We start from the raw sequence: 16,854 nt of genomic DNA on the forward strand, positions 1-16,854 counted from the left end.
TAAAATTTATTAAATGTTAATATCATTCATACATATTCTTTATTAGCATCAAAAGCCAAGTTGATGTAGCCATGACCGTCTGTCTGTACCAGCGGGCGTGTATCTCAGAGATTATAAAAGGTACCCAAGCAAATCAAGTTTAAAATTCAAATCCGATCAATCAGTTATATAGCTGCTATAGTATATAGCTGCTATAGTATATGCTATAGAATGGTTTGGTTTGTGAAAAGTTGAAGTCGATAGATTTAAAACTGAAAGAGTAGTTTGCGTGGAAACTGACAGGTGGACAGACAGATGGAAACCTGCAACCCAGGAGATAGGTTGGATGAAGAACATATGTAAATATATACTTAATAGGGTCTGTGACGTCCTTTAAAAAGGTTCGCTTGGACATTAAATGTTATATAAAATTAATGATAAAGTTAATTTTATTATTATATCAAATAAAATTAAAATTGTCCTTCTTATTTCCCTTTAATTGGTGTTTAGTTCTAAACAAAACCAAAAATTAATTTTTATCGATAGTTTGTTTTTAATAAAATTATCGTTGAACATAAAAATTGAAATTGAAATAAATAAATCGTATTCTCTTTTAGTTACATTAAAAGTGAAAAAAAACAATGATGGAAGAAAATGTCGCAAGCTACAGTAAAAAAATTAAATTTAAAAAAAAAAGCTACCGAATATTGTAAAGTTAAATATAAATAATTATGAAGAACTATAAATAAGTAACATTTTAAAAGTGGTTGCAGAAATATGGATCAAACCGTTTCGACGAAATCTAGTTTTTGAAAAAGTAACTTCTTCTTTTTTCGCGTATGACATGCATAGTTTTTGAATATCTTGAAAACCAAAAAATTTCCAAAATTAATATTTGAACCAATTATAGTGCTTGTTATGAGCTATGAGATCCACCTTTCGTAAAAATAAAAAATACAGGTACGTGTATAAAACACAATTAAAAAAAAAAAAAAGCGTTTTAAAAAGCGTCCCAAGCTTCTATCTGCAAAAATTCTAAAGTTGGTACCAAAAAACCAAACACCATTTCCGGTTGTTCTGTTATATGGCAGCTATACAATTAGACGGCCGATCTTTCGTAAATTTGGTAGATCCAATCACTAACCATACAGCATATACAGCATAACCATATCCAATCAAGTGCAACTAAATAGAATCTGTGGAAAGTTCAAACGTTCTATCTTCAAAAAAGTTGGGTGAATTCCGATCTTTAAGTTATATGGAAGCTACAAGATATAGTCGATCGATACTTCACTGCGTTGCACACTTTTGACCAAAGCTATAATACCATCTGCAAAGGTAAAAAAGGCTTTAACAAAACGACATGACAACCTTAAACACAAGAGAAATTAATTTCTCAATAATAATAAAACAAAGACAATTCCTTCTTTTAAAAAAAATTTAATAAATAATTTTCGTTTGTTGCTTTGATTTGAGCCCTGCCTTTGATAACTTATTAAAAGTTTTTTATTTATCGTTTCCTTATATATGCATATTTTTTGTTTGTTTTTTTTTTGTATTGTTTCCAAGCTAAAAAGAGCAAGTAACCAAGTGAATGTCGATGTCGGAAGCGATCTAGCACCATTACAAATACCAGTTTAAAATTTGTAATCGCTACAAATGAAATAGCGAATGCAAGCTTTGAATAGAAACGTTTGTGTGACTTTCTAGGTAGGCAGCATATGCACTCCGAGTATTCCATTTAAACAGCAATAAATCCCATCCACAAAGATCACATTGCAAATCGTTACAAAACCGCCCACTAGCAGAACAATAAATACGATGTTTAATCATTTTTTGTACAGCTCTGCCTTTACTACCTCGTTTGAATACCCAGTATTTGTAAATTACATTCGTAAAATGTTCCGAATATTTTCAAGCACGTCAAATTTAAGCACGTCCCTTCCATCTGCAAAAAATATTATTCCAATGCCAATTTATATAAAAAAAACAATTATTTATTTGTCAGGAAAATTTTTAAGATTTGGTTCTCCTGTTTTGTTAATTAAATCAAACTCTATTCTGTTTTCCTTCTTGCATATTTTAGTGTTTTTTTTTAAGAACGTGTTTTTTTCATCTCCGGTCTTTTAAAGTAGATATAATCTTGACCAGCACTAACATTTTCGTCTGTCCGTATGAACGTGTGGATATTAGAACTATAAGAGATACTGCAAGAGGATTTTTCCTGGAGACTCCTATAATACCCTCGCAGCTCAAATTGGTTTCTAATTAGACGCCCCCTCTTGTCCCCATAAATGGCTTATTATGTAGCCCCAGTACGATGAAAAAGAGCTGGGCCAAAAAAGCTGTAGATTGCTAGGTATCGAAGTATTTTCGGAGTCCACTTAGTGCACTAGCAGTACAACTTCTATACAAAGAAGTTCGTATTTAAATACCATAAATATATAGAAGGTTAATTATATTTATAGGTGTATTTTTTAAATAAAATTGTTCAAATCGTTAGAGCAAAAAAAAAAAAAAAAATTTATTTGTTAGGAAAAAAGGTTTTTTTAGTGTAATTATTTTTTCCTAATTTTTCAACGTATGCTCTTAAAGAAAGTGAAATATCATTAAAGAAAAACCTTCTCAACAAAGTATGGCAAAGATATTTAGGCTATAAATTTTTTAATTTAAAACTGTTAAGTAAATAATCAAAACTCTAAAATAAAAAATAACCAAATTTAGTAACAAATACCCAATTTTCTTCAAAATGGTTTGGCAACAAACATTTTTTAAACATCTTTTCTGCTTTTACTCTACATCAGATTTTATATATAATAATATATAAAATTTTATCTGTTTGAAAGTTTTAACTGGTAAATTTCCATTCCTTATAAAAGGAAAACATTTTTGTACAAATGCTTGCTCAAAAATAGACTTTAAAAGGTTAGTGAATTAAAAAAAAAAACCTGTGTAAAAAAGGTGTGGTTGGCCCAGAAGTAGTTGGGCTATTGGGTATCAAATGGTCGAACACTTGACTTAAGACGTCTTTTATTTTTTACCAAATTTCCGTTTCACTCCACATGTGAAGTCTAAATAAGATAGTTCGAATTTTTTTTTATTGAACATTAAGTTCACGTTTAAACGACTCACGGTTGTTTCTACTAAAAGGCACCGTTTATTTTAAAAGCTTTTAGTTTCGTCGATCTATTTCTCTCTTCTGCGATGTTGTCGGGGCACTTTTACATTAGTTTTGTTCTCATTGCTGGTTAACCAGGAAAGGCCGTTAGTGCGCGTTGGATTTGGGCGAAATTAATTAATAATTTTTTTTATCATTATTTAACCCTTGACTTATGTACAATATTAAACAACATATATGTATCCCGTGAATGTCGTTCTCCTTAAGTTCAGCACGTGCCTCAATTACATCTTTCACAAATAAAAACTTTCTTACATATGTACATATACATGTATGTGCATACTTACAGATTTAATTTATAAAACAAAAGTTTGAAACGTACATGTGCATATATGTACATATGTTTATTTATGTGTATGAGTTCATACGTTAAGGTAAACCAGTTTTGCACAGTTATCAACGTCCTCCTGTTGGCAAGTTTATTTTTTCATTTAATTGTTATTTACCTTCTTGTCCAATTTATTTTTAGTTTTGTATGTCAATCCAATTGCTTCTTTGGGAAGCAATTTGTATTCTGATTTATAATTACTGATATTATTTTACCAGTATTTAATTTTTTTTTAAATTATTATAAACTAGTATTCAAAATATTGTATTTGTTGGTTTCAATAGAGAAAAATGCAATTAGCAAATAAATAACTCAAAGATAATATTGAAGGTCTTTATTTATTCTATTAGTACTTTAAAATATAATTTTTTTGATACTTAAGTATGTTAATTGCGGTTGATTAGATGCCGTTTCGATTAATAAATAAGAACGGTGTTAAGTGATGGGTATTCTTAACTTGTTTATTTTTGAAATTACCGGAAACACGAATATGTATTGATTCACGTATTGGTACAAGCTTGCTTAATTGCCAATTACCAAAAAATTTGAAAATGAAATAATTTCCGGTAACTGTTAATGCCTTGATTATGGAAGTATAAATTACTTTCTAAAGGTGGGAAAGTTATTGTCACTAAAATTAGTTACAGCATTAGTTAGAGTTACCAGCAGAATATTCTTGTTAATTATGACTTTTAGACACTTTTTAGTGACTCAAATGAACGAATGGGGTCTGATTCTGGGCAAAATAGTGAAATTACCCTTTTTAAGGCTTACTTTCTTCTAACAAAATGTTGTTGAGTATTTAAAAAACAATTTTCAACTTATTTGGAAACGCTTTCTTATGGAATGTCTGATTAGGATGGTTAAGGTACCAGTCCACTCGTGTTTAAGAATAAAGTTATACATTTTTCACAAAAATTATTTGCAAACTAAACTACGTTTGCCCACTTTTTGGTCGGAATTTATTTAATATAAAATATACCTGTCAATTTGAAATTACCAAAGGTAACTTGTAACTTGTAACTATTGTAACTTCACCACATCAGAAGCGAAATTTGATTATATACTGGTCTATATATACCATACGAATGTGCATATTTGAAAAAAATCAGAGCTAACTATCCCGGCTCCAACCGAAACCTGGTTTCGGCAAAGACGATGACATGGAATGCAAATAAAGAACGATAAGAATAGAATTTGATAATATAATACATATAAAGGAGTTCTGATAAGAGGTAAGGTGTACTCCTTCCGGCTTCGGGAAACTCATAGAGCGGCAAACTCACACGTATCTTGCTTTAAGCCCGAAGTAGAAGTGTTTTAATTTCTTTATCTCTACCACTTTTATAACGGCCTATGTTTTGGCTCTGATTTAAGCATCTTTGAAATTTCTATTTCACAGGTATCAGGGGCTAAACATAAGAAAAATATTTGTCTTACAGGTGGAATCTCTTGTGTAAGTGTTTTGGAGCCACTTGGATTGGGGTTTTGGGTTTTGGTGCGCATAAAAGATCGCACTTCCTTTTGGTTACTTCGGGATCCATTGCTGCAATAATGGAGGCCAGCACGGCGGCAATTCGAACAAGAAACTTATGAAGTGAAGTCTTCACATGTATTGTGGGCAACACTTTCGCATAGCCAAAAATATATGCTAGCTAGGGACGATAAAGTCGGCTTTTTGAACGATTTAAATTTGCAGACTGTGGGAGATTCCGTAAATAAAAATGATTTTGGATTCAATCTTCTATAAATGTACCAACACTGCTAGTAATGAAATATATGTAAGTGAGCAAGGCTTATTAAAGAGACAGAGTGAGAGCGCTACTTACAAATAAACACAAAGTATAATATGATAAATACAAATAGAAAAATGCAGAAAGTAAACTGCAAAGACGTAAAGAACAAATAAAGTAAAAGAGCAGAACTAGATTCATTTATTTATTTTTTTTACATGGCTACAAAATAACAATTTACAAACTAATACATAATAATACAATACAAATACAAACATAATAGGTGCCTGATTAACAACAATTTAGAGGCTAGGCGGCAAACAGTTAAAATATGAAAGATCCCGCTCAATCGGCTCATTTAAAACATAATTGGCCCTGTGACACTTGGTCCGAAAGGGGGCAAAGGTACGAAGATCCCTTTGAGGATCATTCAAATTAATGAGTCGCAGAATATAGTCTAAATGACCAGAAAATTTAAATTTTCTGTCGAATAAGACACCAAGATCTAATACCTCCTCTTAAGCTGCCAAACAATAATTATTGATAGGTTAGTGTAGATGTCAAGAGACCGCTTACTGTAACGGGTAAACAGACATTTTGATAAGTTGAATGGAAGAAGATTACGGGAGCACCGTCCTCCTATAACAAGTAACTGTCACTAATGCAACTAATGGCTATATACATTTTAAGGTCATCCGCATACATTAAGAAGTAGGAAGGACGAAAGCATGATACAATTATACAAGGTAGTCCATTCGGCTGACAAATCGGTCGGGTTTTGGTCCCTTAATTTCAGTGCGTGCCTACTTGTCACACCGAAAGGTGACTTTTTTTCAAAACTTTAACCTTTAAGTGGCCAAGAAAAAAAAAGACTTTTTCCAGTTCTTGTCACAAGCACGTGCTAGGCGTAAAGTTTGTTTTTTTTTTATTGCGATTTTTTATAACTAAAAATTTAAAACAGACATTGTTAAACGCCGCTGAGCAGGTCGAGATTAGTGTAAATATAAAAAATTGTATAATTGTATCATGGACGAAAGAATGAAGAAATATCATTAATGACAAGAAAAGAAAGCTAACTTCGGGCGGAGCCGAAGTTTATATACCCTTGCAGTTAAAACCAGTTATATATCACTAAAATCGGATATATGTAGTTGCCCGATTCTTATGAGAATATCATAATACAACCAATTTATTACATAAAGAATCTAAAAAAAGTCCCAAACTTCTATCTTCAATAACACTAAGGAGCCGTTGCGACTTATATACTGTGTGCAAAGAAAAGAAGGGGGTGTCCAAAGTTTCAAGTCGATAGCTTTAAAACTGAGAGACTAGTTCGCGTAGACAGACACAGACAGACAGACGGACAGACGGACATGCTAATATCAACTCAGGAGGTGATTCTGATCAAGAATATATATACTTTATAGGGTGGGAGATGTTTCCTTCATTGCGTTGCACACTTTTGCCCAAAATTTTTAATACCCTCTGCAAAGGTATAAATATAATAAATAGGAGAGGTCCCAGAGAGCTGCCTTCTGGAAGACCAGAGGAGGTGATTTGGATTAAAAAATTATGTATATAAGTTCGTATAGTTCTCACCCAAATATGTAAAAATAAGGTTAAATTAAAATCATATGGTTACAAAGAAACACGAGCGTTTGCTATAAAGAGAAAGATTAAAGCTTTGATGCCAAATTATTCCTGGAAATTTCTAGAAAATTTATATCTACGAGCTATTCAACCGAATCTTGATTTTTAAAGGATTTAGGGAGCCCCAATAATTCAACTACTCAACAAACATTTTTTTATTGGAATCTATTTTTTATGGTCGGTACTGCTAGAGTTGTCTCTCTACAGGTAGTATTAGACTCTAGAATCTGTCCATCCGCGTGGTCAACTATAAACGTAATTTAGCAGCACGAGGTGTGCTTTTATACCCATAGAGTCCAAGTTTATTTACTATTGGATCCTTTATTTTTGAATTATTGTTCCATCTTTTTCCATCTTTTTTTAATAATATTGTTTCCTTTTTTTAATTCCTTTTGGTAATCCGCGTCAAAGTTACTAAACTGATAGCAACAGCTAATTTATACCTAACCCTGATAAAACAATCTGATCACGATTGGAAGTATTTCGGTATTGCCCGTGAAACTAAATGTTAAACAACAACCTTATTCGTTAATCTTTTTTGTTTCACAAAATTATTTATGTATGTCGACTCTATTAAATCATGTCTAACCATTACATCACTATACTATTAGATGATTGAATTTTAATATTAAAACGGAGTAACAGAGAGCCTTAACATCACTGCAAATAAGTCTCTTATTTAAATCTTTTTTATGTTTTCATAGGTTTATGTTTTTATATTATTTATGTAAATAACCTTCCTAGCAATTTTTTGAGATTATCGAATTGGTTGTGATTGCTTGATCAGAATCGTAAGTTAAATCTATAATTGAAATTAAATGTTAATATTGATGAATACTTTTGCTCATTTTTTAAATAAATTTCTCGTCGGTTGCTAATTTTCTGTCAACATAACCATAAAAATTGACATACACAACCTAGATAAAGCCGAAAGTTAAAGATAATGTAGCGCAAAAATGTGTGAAATTTTTCTGTTTCCCTTATCAGGTAAACTCACGAGTCGCTGCCAACAGGCAGAAACACAGCATGGGAATTGCTTATTTCAGTCTTGCAGTGCACCTATCTCTTATCTCCGGTCTTGACAAATGGATGAGGGCCTACTTTAATTGCATCAGATATTAGGCGAATGAAATTATATGGTTTTACCGACCCAGGCCGACTTTGCACTAAGCCAACTCATGAGTGCCTATTCTTGACGTTTTTTCTATCCCAAAAATTCACGAGTGTCTAATATTTCAACGTCTGGCACTTGGATAGAGATAATGTATCGTACGCTTCAGAAGTCTTGGGAGGATTATAAAGATTGACTAATTGTTACGCCCCGTCTGGGCATTTAACATTATAATCATACTTGATCGCATCGAGCCAAGAAAATATGTAATAAAATTGAGAAAATATTTACCACCTTATTGTGGGTCATATAATTATGTGAAAAAGAAAGGAAACTTTTATAGAGTTTTCAATGATCGACTCAGTTAGAATGGCAAAAGGATTATAAAATGTTTGGGAAATTTTTTTGGCGTTGGCATTTGGTCACTATGGAGAGCCATAGGGCTAAACACAATCGTACGGAAATCGTAAACGTTAGACCCCAGATGAGAGGTTATAAATTAAAGAGCAAATACATTGTTAAGCCCATAAATCGATTGGACATTTCACAACGATATTGCCAGTATTATAGAAATAGTCGGCCGGGGTGGAATTGATAGTAAAAGCGATATTACTCATTAGGTGAAAGACCAATCATACTCACTTATACTAACATCATGAGTAAATACGTATATAAGGAGGTGTGAAATTATTTATCCGGTCCATGGATAGTTTAAATATTTGGAGACAATCAAATCGAATTAGCAATCAATTAGGCTTCTTTGGACCTGGCACCATTAACTGACAGTTATGTCGTCACAAAATAACCAACTGACGTCAATACTTTCCAGGCCCCTAAGAATTTTAGTTTCAATAAACTAAAAAAGGATGTTATGATTTGAATTTGTTATCAATATTTAATTATAATAATAAATATATATAATTAATCCGTATGACTCAAAAACATATGTAACTTAAAGATTTTTGGCCCATTGAAAAATTTGTTTTTCATATTTGACTGCCCATTAGTCCCTTATAAAAGCCGGTCTTGACGCGTCTATGTCGGGTCTGCAGCAAGCAAGTTATTTTTCAAGTCATGGATTGGCCCGGGGCTTTGCCATAGAGTGGAATTTTTTTAGGTTTTTATACAAAAAACTAAGGTCGTTAAACGTCTGTTTGGCTAAGAATTTATTGAAAAAAAGCAAAGTAACTTGTGCAGAAAAAATGCGTTTCAGTAAGCTAGCGTATTTTGTCAATGTGGCCGGCTCTGACTACTTCAGCTGCGCAAACGATGCGAGAGGTTGAGGCAGCTGCCAAGTGTTTCGAGAATACTTAAACGTATTGCTATCATCGAAGGGTGCCGCCCAGTGGGTCAAGGGCGATCCTCAGGTGTTGCTAGTTATCCACTACCTAAGAGCACATTGTCGCACGCGTTCAATGGCCTAAAGTTTACGCGAGTTGTTACATTGTTTACATCTTACGACCTGTTGGCAACTTAAATTCACGGTTAACGCTCAAATCACATTTTGTGGAATTTAGACGTGACTGGCAAACGTGCGGGCTGGGGAATGTGTCTAGAAAAAGCTCCAATGAGATATGCCCCGAATTTCTTAGTAATGGCTAATCAATGGCACGAGCGCCTGCGATGGCCGCAATTAAGTTATCGCAGTGACGTCAGACGGTGGAGCAGCAACTAGGCGATTGCACCTGTTAACACCCGCTATCATACTCTGTATTTATGTATGATAAAGTTGTTGGTCGAGTTCAACACTCGGCTTCAAGTCTAAATCCGATAGCTGAACGACGTTCGGAAACTAATTCGAATCTAAAAACGAATCGGATTGAACCGGAAAGCCAATGAGAAGTAGTCGCTGCTTCGAACTCGTGGGGAAAAAGTTATTAACAATCGGTCGCAGCGTCGCGTTAAAAAATCAGGGGCCAAAAGCGAAACCCAAAGCTTTAACCGTTCCGCCGCCAGAGCTCTGGGATCAGAAGCACTTTGGAGTGCGTTCCGCGCGGTAACTTGATCGGCGTTATTTTTTTTAGCTTTTTATTCAAACGAGTCCAGAGTAAAGCGGTACGTCGGTTAATTTGATACTCTGAAAAAGAAAAAGGGAAAAGTACGTGAATTTCAGGTGATATATCAAGCCAGTTTGGCAAAATTAAAAATTAATTTGTACCTTTTCAATAAGAACGTGATATTTTGTGCTAAAGATTGTATTGTCCTACATTCTGTTATTCGATTGGCTAAGAGTAATTCGTCTATTTTCATATTTTACAATGGCGTGGTAAATTTTTAAGAGAATAAATCAGGGAAGTTCTGTGATTTTCGGAAGTATGAATCTTAAAAACAAATGTAGGCCCATGTATATTGGCCGTTAATATGAAAAGATAAAGTAATGTGGGAATACATATGTATGTACATACATATGTGGGACACCACTGTCGTGATTAACATTTTGGTTCATATAGTACGATTTGTAGTTCTGCATGGGTTTTAACGGCTAATTCCATGCTTGAATGTCGAATTTAAATAAATGTTTTAAACCGCAGCTGAAACTCGGGGATACACTCTTATTTTTATAGCTGAACCGAGAACCTTCGATTAATAGATATGGCATTAAAAACATGTTTTGTTCATTGGGGATTAGGTATGTAGACGTATGTAAGTACCGGACATGTGGGTTGTAGCAGCAACTTTACGACAATAAAAGCTGGCTGAATTTTAATCAGTGTGTTCAAATAGCCTAGAACCCTCCAAGCTCTTCTCAATGACAACTTCAATTTTCAGCGATTTTAAGTTTTAATCAAGCTTTCCATTAATAACCGTTCGTGATTAGATAAAAACATGGCGCGTGCTCATCTAACACTTAAAGTGGCCAATAGAGGTTGTGCAAATGGAAGTAATTTACAATGACTTATTCCGATGGTTACAAACAGTGTATAACACAGTGCGACAAAAAAAGAAAAATTGGAGAAACTTTTGAAGAGACCTAGTAGGAATTGTTCATTAGGTCGAGTATAGTATAAAACCATGTTTGAAATTTTTCAAACACCCTCAAAATCTTGATTTATTTGGAAAAAACGGTTTTTCGGGACTTTTTTGCTCTTAAAAATTCCTAAACGCGGAATTTTAAACCGATTTTAAACTTTTTTTCAACAATTCAACAGTATAACTTCAACAATTTTTTTAATTTCCTAATGAAGTTGGGAAAATTAGCTCGTGAAGCTCGTTTTATTCAGAATTAACGATACAATATTGATATGTGTCAAAAATGATACCATTTCTTGGAAGTTGTACCGAAAAAATGGCGTCAAAGTCCGAAAAAACACTACAAAAATTCAAAAATATCAGTTTCTTGCGTAAAAATTTTATACTTTTTGTGAAATAAATTAAAGATGTATTTTTTTTTCAAAAGCTCCAACATTTAACTATTGAAAAACGAAAAAAAAATTTTAAAATCGGTTTCAAATTCCGCGTTTAGGAATTTTTAAGAGCAAAAAAGTCCCGAAAAACCGTTTTTTTCCAAATAAATCAAGATTTTGAGGGTGTTTGAAAATTTTAAAAAAGTTTTTATACTATACTCGACCTAATGAACAATTCCTACCAGGTCTCTTCAAAAGTTCCAAATCACTGTCGCACTGTGTAATGGGAAGCAAAAGCACTGTATTGTTAATCCAAAATGAAATTTTAGAGTTAGGATATTGCTATTATTTCTATAAAACTTTTACATACTAAAATGTTAGTTTCCAGGTTTAGTTAAGATTTTCGCCTTTAATTTTTAAATTTGAGATATCTAAGAAGGCTCGTAAGATTTAGAAGGAATTACACTTTGCTCGTCCTTTTATTTTAAGAAAATTTTCAGTGCAGATTAAGAACAGAATAAACATTTTTATAATTTTGTAAATACACAAAATTTTTATGTTGTTATACCCTTGGTATGAATTATATATTTATTTATAGGAGACATATATATAGAGTATATATATTCTTGATCAGGATCACCTCCTGAGTTGATATAAGCATGTCCGTCGGTGCATCTGTCTGTCTGTTTCTACGCAAACTAGTCTCTCATTTTTACAGATATCGACTTGAAACTTTGCACACACCCTTCTTTCCTTTGCACGCAGTATATAAGTCGGAACGGCCGGATCGGTCGACTATATCCTACAGCTGTCATATAACTGATTGATCGGAAATGGTATAACTTTGGTCTTTTTAGAGTTAGAAAATTTTGGCAAAATAATACGACCTACCAAATTTAACAAGGATCGGCCGACTATATCCTATAGCTGCCATATAACTGAACAATTGGAAATAACGCAACCTTTGTGTTTTTGAAGATAGAAAGTTTGAACATCGTACAGAACATCGTACAGATTATATTTCCAAATTTCATAACGATAGGACAACTATGTTATAGCTGCCATATAACTGAACGATAAGAAATGGTATTTGTTGTTTAGTAAAAATACCAACTTTGGTTTTTTTGAAGATATGTTAGAAGCTTGGGACTTTTTTTTAAAGATTTTTAATTGTAATTAATTGATTTATTATGATATTCTCATAAAGATTGGCAAACTTTATCCGATTTTTCGATATATATCCGGTTTTAACTGCAGGGGTATATAAACTTCGGCTCCGCCCGAAGTTAGCTTTCCTTTCTTGTTTTTTTGTGAATCAATTAATGCTATTTTTATACCCGGTACTCGTAGAAGAAAAGGGTAAATTGTAGCCGTTTGAATTTATGTGACATAGAGAAGGAATCATCGCCGACCCCATAAAATATATTCTTGATCATCATCAACAGCCGAGTATTAACGCATATAGGATTTGACATGGAGACTCCTACAATGCCCAAGCATTTCAAGTTTGTTTTGAAATGTTGATGCCAAACTATTTCTAAAGTTAATATATATCTGAAAAACAAATTTGATCGAAATCGGATTTTTAGAGGAGATGTGCTCATATCTCGGGTAAAGGTTAAAATTTTGAGCAAGATAGAGGACTATAAGAGATATAGCTAACAGATTTGGAACTCGTATGGTATCAGTTCAGATAAAATTTTTGTCAAATTTTTTCCATTTTTAGAGAAGTTATATACTTTTTTAATCTGCTTCCCTACTGAATCGTTAGTATGGCCGTAGACTTTTTTGCCCAAGCGCAAAAGTGTGCACCAAAAATTTGTTGCCAAGAATTCATACATTTAAAGTTAAAACCATAAAGGTTTTAACCATAAAGGTTTTAAAGGTTCCATATTGTTAAATTGTGGAAATAAGAGACGAGTACCGGGTATAATATAGTCGGAAAACTCGACTATAGCCGTCCTTTCTTGTTCTTTTTGTAAGCCCGATTTTATGAGCCAAAAATATTAGGCAATTAACCGTTGACATAAGAAAATTGGACCTCTTTCGATATCGGATAATTTCTCACCGCGACACATTTTGTATTTAATATTCAGAAAATAATCAAATTAAAAATTGTACCTGAATTTCATCACATATTTTAAAAAGTTGAACATATTCTGTTAATCCGAAAAATGCATAGACCTTTTCAAAGTAGATTATAAAACAAAATACCTACAATCAAAGCAACAACACATCGAAGAATGAAAACACTACTATGTACTACATACATATGTGCCCAACATAGAGGGTGGTCCGTTTATTTTATGTATCTGTTTCCATTTTGCAATGGTACACAATAAAATTACTTAAATTATTAATTATTACATATAAATTTTTAATTATAATTAACAATTCTGTCTCTTTATTCTATTCTTAGTCATGGCCAAACTCTGGAGAGCACTTACGCGCCGCAAGACGGAGGACGTGAACGAAGGGGAGTCCCAGCTGGCCCGAGTGCTCAATCTTTTTGATCTGACAGCCTTGGGTGTGGGCAGTACCTTAGGACTGGGTGTCTATGTCCTAGCCGGCCAAGTAGCGTATAACATCGCTGGTCCTGCTGTGACCATATCCTTTCTGATCGCAGCCATCGCGTCGGCTTTTGCGGGTATCTGCTACGCTGAGTTTGCAGCACGCGTTCCCAAGGCAGGGAGTGCCTATGTTTACAGTTATGTTACCATTGGCGAATTCGTAGCTTTCACCATTGGATGGAACCTTATACTTGAATACGTTATTGGCACTGCTTCAGTGGCTCGCGGTCTTAGTGGTTATTTTGACTCGTTAATTAATAATGATATGTCAAAAGCGTTAAACGAGTCGATGCACATAAACGTAGATTTTCTGGGAGACTATCCGGACTTCCTGTCGTTTGGGATGGTATTGCTGCTTGCCGCTATTTTGGCATTTGGCGCCAAGGAGTCTAGTTTTTTGAACAATATTTTTACCACCGTCAACTTAGTGACGATCTGCATTGTGCTGGTGGCCGGGGCAATGAATGGTAAGTTTTTCAATATTTTCTTATTCGACGTCCTTGGCAATAATTGAAACTTTTTCCCACAGCTAAAGTAGACAACTGGCGCATTCCGGAAAAGGATGTGCCCGAGGGTTTCGGTACCGGTGGCTTTATGCCGTTCGGTATCGCTGGAGTTATGGCAGGCGCAGCCAAATGCTTTTATGGTTTTGTTGGCTTTGACTGTATTGCCACTACCGGCGAAGAAGCTATCAACCCCAAGCGTAACATTCCGTTGTCCATTGTAGTTTCACTGATTATTATATTCCTGTCCTACTTCGGTGTTTCAACGGTTCTAACTATGATGTTGCCGTATTACCTGCAGGATAAAGATGCACCTTTCCCTCACGCCTTTGATTCCGTTGAGTGGTATACGATCAAATGGATTGTGACTATCGGTGCTGTCTTTGCTCTTTGCACTAGTTTACTGGGAGCTATGTTTCCCCTGCCGCGCATCCTATACGCAATGGGAAATGACGGCATCCTTTTCAAGAAGCTGTCGACCGTGAACAGCTATACGAAGACGCCTCTTTTGGCCACCGTCGTGTCCGGCATATTTGCATGTAAGTTAACCGTTGCTATCTGGCCACCGGCGTTATTCTAAACCATTTTTACGTCTTCTTTCTGCAGCTATTATGGCCTTGCTGTTCAACCTAGACCAACTGGTCGACATGATGTCCATTGGCACATTGCTTGCTTATACCATAGTAGCGATTTGTGTTCTCGTGCTGCGTTATCAGGACGAGGAGATGACTAAAGTAGTGTCCGTAAAAGCTCCAAACGTGTTTCGACAATTCTTTAATGGAAACTCTTACCGTGAGCCCAATTCGATGACCTCAGCTATCACAAAGATTGGCATCGTGGTTTTTGCCGTCTTTTGCCTAGTATGGTGCTCATTTCAAAAGGTATTTGAGCTGGGCTCTACCGGAGGAATCGTATCTTTGAGTTTAGTAGGAGTGGTGTTAATTCTAATATGCATCGTGATTGGAATGCAGCCGGTTTCGACCATCGAGCTTACTTTCAAAGTACCCCTGGTGCCTTTCGTACCCTGCTTGAGCGTGTTTGCGAACTTGTACCTAATGTTCCAGCTGGACTTGAACACATGGATTCGCTTTCTTATCTGGATTGTTATTGGTTATGTAATCTACTTCTGCTATGGGATGCGCAATTCTACCCAAATTTCCCGGGCCCGCAATCACGCAGAACTGGCCGCCAACGCAATGCAAAACCAGGGTCAACATGAGAATCCCGCTTTTGAACCGGACGTCAAGGTGGAAACTGGTAGACTACCGCCACCGTATGAATTTTCAGAAAAGCTGTAGGCGTAACCCTAATGTATTATCGCCCCCCTTCCCTCTTAGGTCACACTGTTTTTCTTAAAATTTATTCGCTCTTAAACCTTCGGTTTCTTAAACCTTAGCTAGCACGCTTATGTGAGAGAGATAAATAGATTGCGCATAGAAATTAAACAAATTTACACATGATTTTTAAAATTTACAAATTAAGTCGTGAAAATTTGTTATTTCTATGTGCGTAGAGAGAGTTCATAACATACTCTATTTTACCATTTCACTGATTTCTTGTCATTCTTTTAAAGTCCCCACGAACTAGCTTTGCAGTGTTGTCCGTACATTGTGATATTTGTAAAGTAATATTACTATTTCTTGATAAAATATTAATGTTAAAGTAATATTGGTCGTATATTTGTCACAATTAATATAATTTTCGGGGTGTCGAAAAAATATGAGAAACAGGACATTGTTACCTCTCCGCCATCCCGCCATTCAAAAATGATTTTAGTTGCTGAAAATATAGAAAAAATGTATTATTTAAGAATAAGTAAAAAAGATTTTAAAATTTGTTATTAAAAATATTTTTGTAAGTCATTTTTTAGTAAAATTAGACAAAAAAATTATTTTTATTCCTTACAGGGTATGTAATTATTTTTTTTTATGCCCTTACAGAGGGTATCTTTGACCCTATCTATTCTTCCTATACCCTATATGTATGTATATCATGTCCATCTGTCTGTTTCGCCGCTCACTTTAAAAGCTATCCACTTTAAACTTAGCACACACACTTCTTTCCTTCTTATGTACATAAATCGGAAAAGCCGGGTCGGCTGACTATGTTGTTCAGTTGCCATTCATGCCATTGATAACTGATTGATGCCATAACTGCATTTAACTGATCTACTGATCTTAACTGCGAGGGTATATCAATTTTCTTTCTTGATTTTTTAAATCCGGTACTCGTAGCCTACAAAGCCCCGGTACAGGGAAGTATTTATTTTATTTTAAAACAAGAAACGAAGGCTATAGTCGAGTTTTCCGGTACTCATATCTTTCACACACAATTTAACTAACCCTTGAAGTTTAAACTTTAAACTTTAACTCTCAGAAACCAATTTTTGTTGCATACTTTGGCGTTTTTTACTGAATCAGTAGGGAAAAAAACTAAAAAGTCTATAACTCCTCTAAAA

At 34.4% G+C, this 16,854-nt stretch overlaps 1 protein-coding gene across 5 annotated transcripts; it reads left to right on the forward strand.

The window, feature by feature from the left end:
* The first annotated feature begins 363 nt into the window (after positions 1-363).
* slif (cationic amino acid transporter slimfast) lies at positions 364-16,281 on the forward strand. 5 transcript variants are annotated; one of them, XM_070279455.1, is made up of 4 exons: positions 364-380; positions 13,743-14,360; positions 14,423-14,935; positions 15,003-16,281. In XM_070279455.1, the coding sequence occupies exons 2-4, from the start codon at positions 13,745-13,747 to the stop codon at positions 15,692-15,694; spliced, it is 1,821 nt and encodes a 606-aa protein (XP_070135556.1). In that variant the 5' UTR covers positions 364-380; positions 13,743-13,744; the 3' UTR covers positions 15,695-16,281. The 5 variants fall into 5 exon arrangements, with proteins under 5 accessions (XP_070135556.1, XP_070135553.1, XP_070135555.1 ...); XM_070279452.1 differs by lacking the exon at positions 364-380 and adding an exon at positions 3,218-3,570; XM_070279454.1 differs by lacking the exon at positions 364-380 and adding an exon at positions 3,218-3,531.
* The last annotated feature ends 573 nt before the right edge of the window (positions 16,282-16,854 follow it).

The sequence above is a fragment of the Drosophila bipectinata genome, chromosome 3L (assembly GCF_030179905.1).
Source record: "Drosophila bipectinata strain 14024-0381.07 chromosome 3L, DbipHiC1v2, whole genome shotgun sequence".
NCBI lineage: Eukaryota > Metazoa > Arthropoda > Insecta > Diptera > Drosophilidae > Drosophila > Drosophila bipectinata.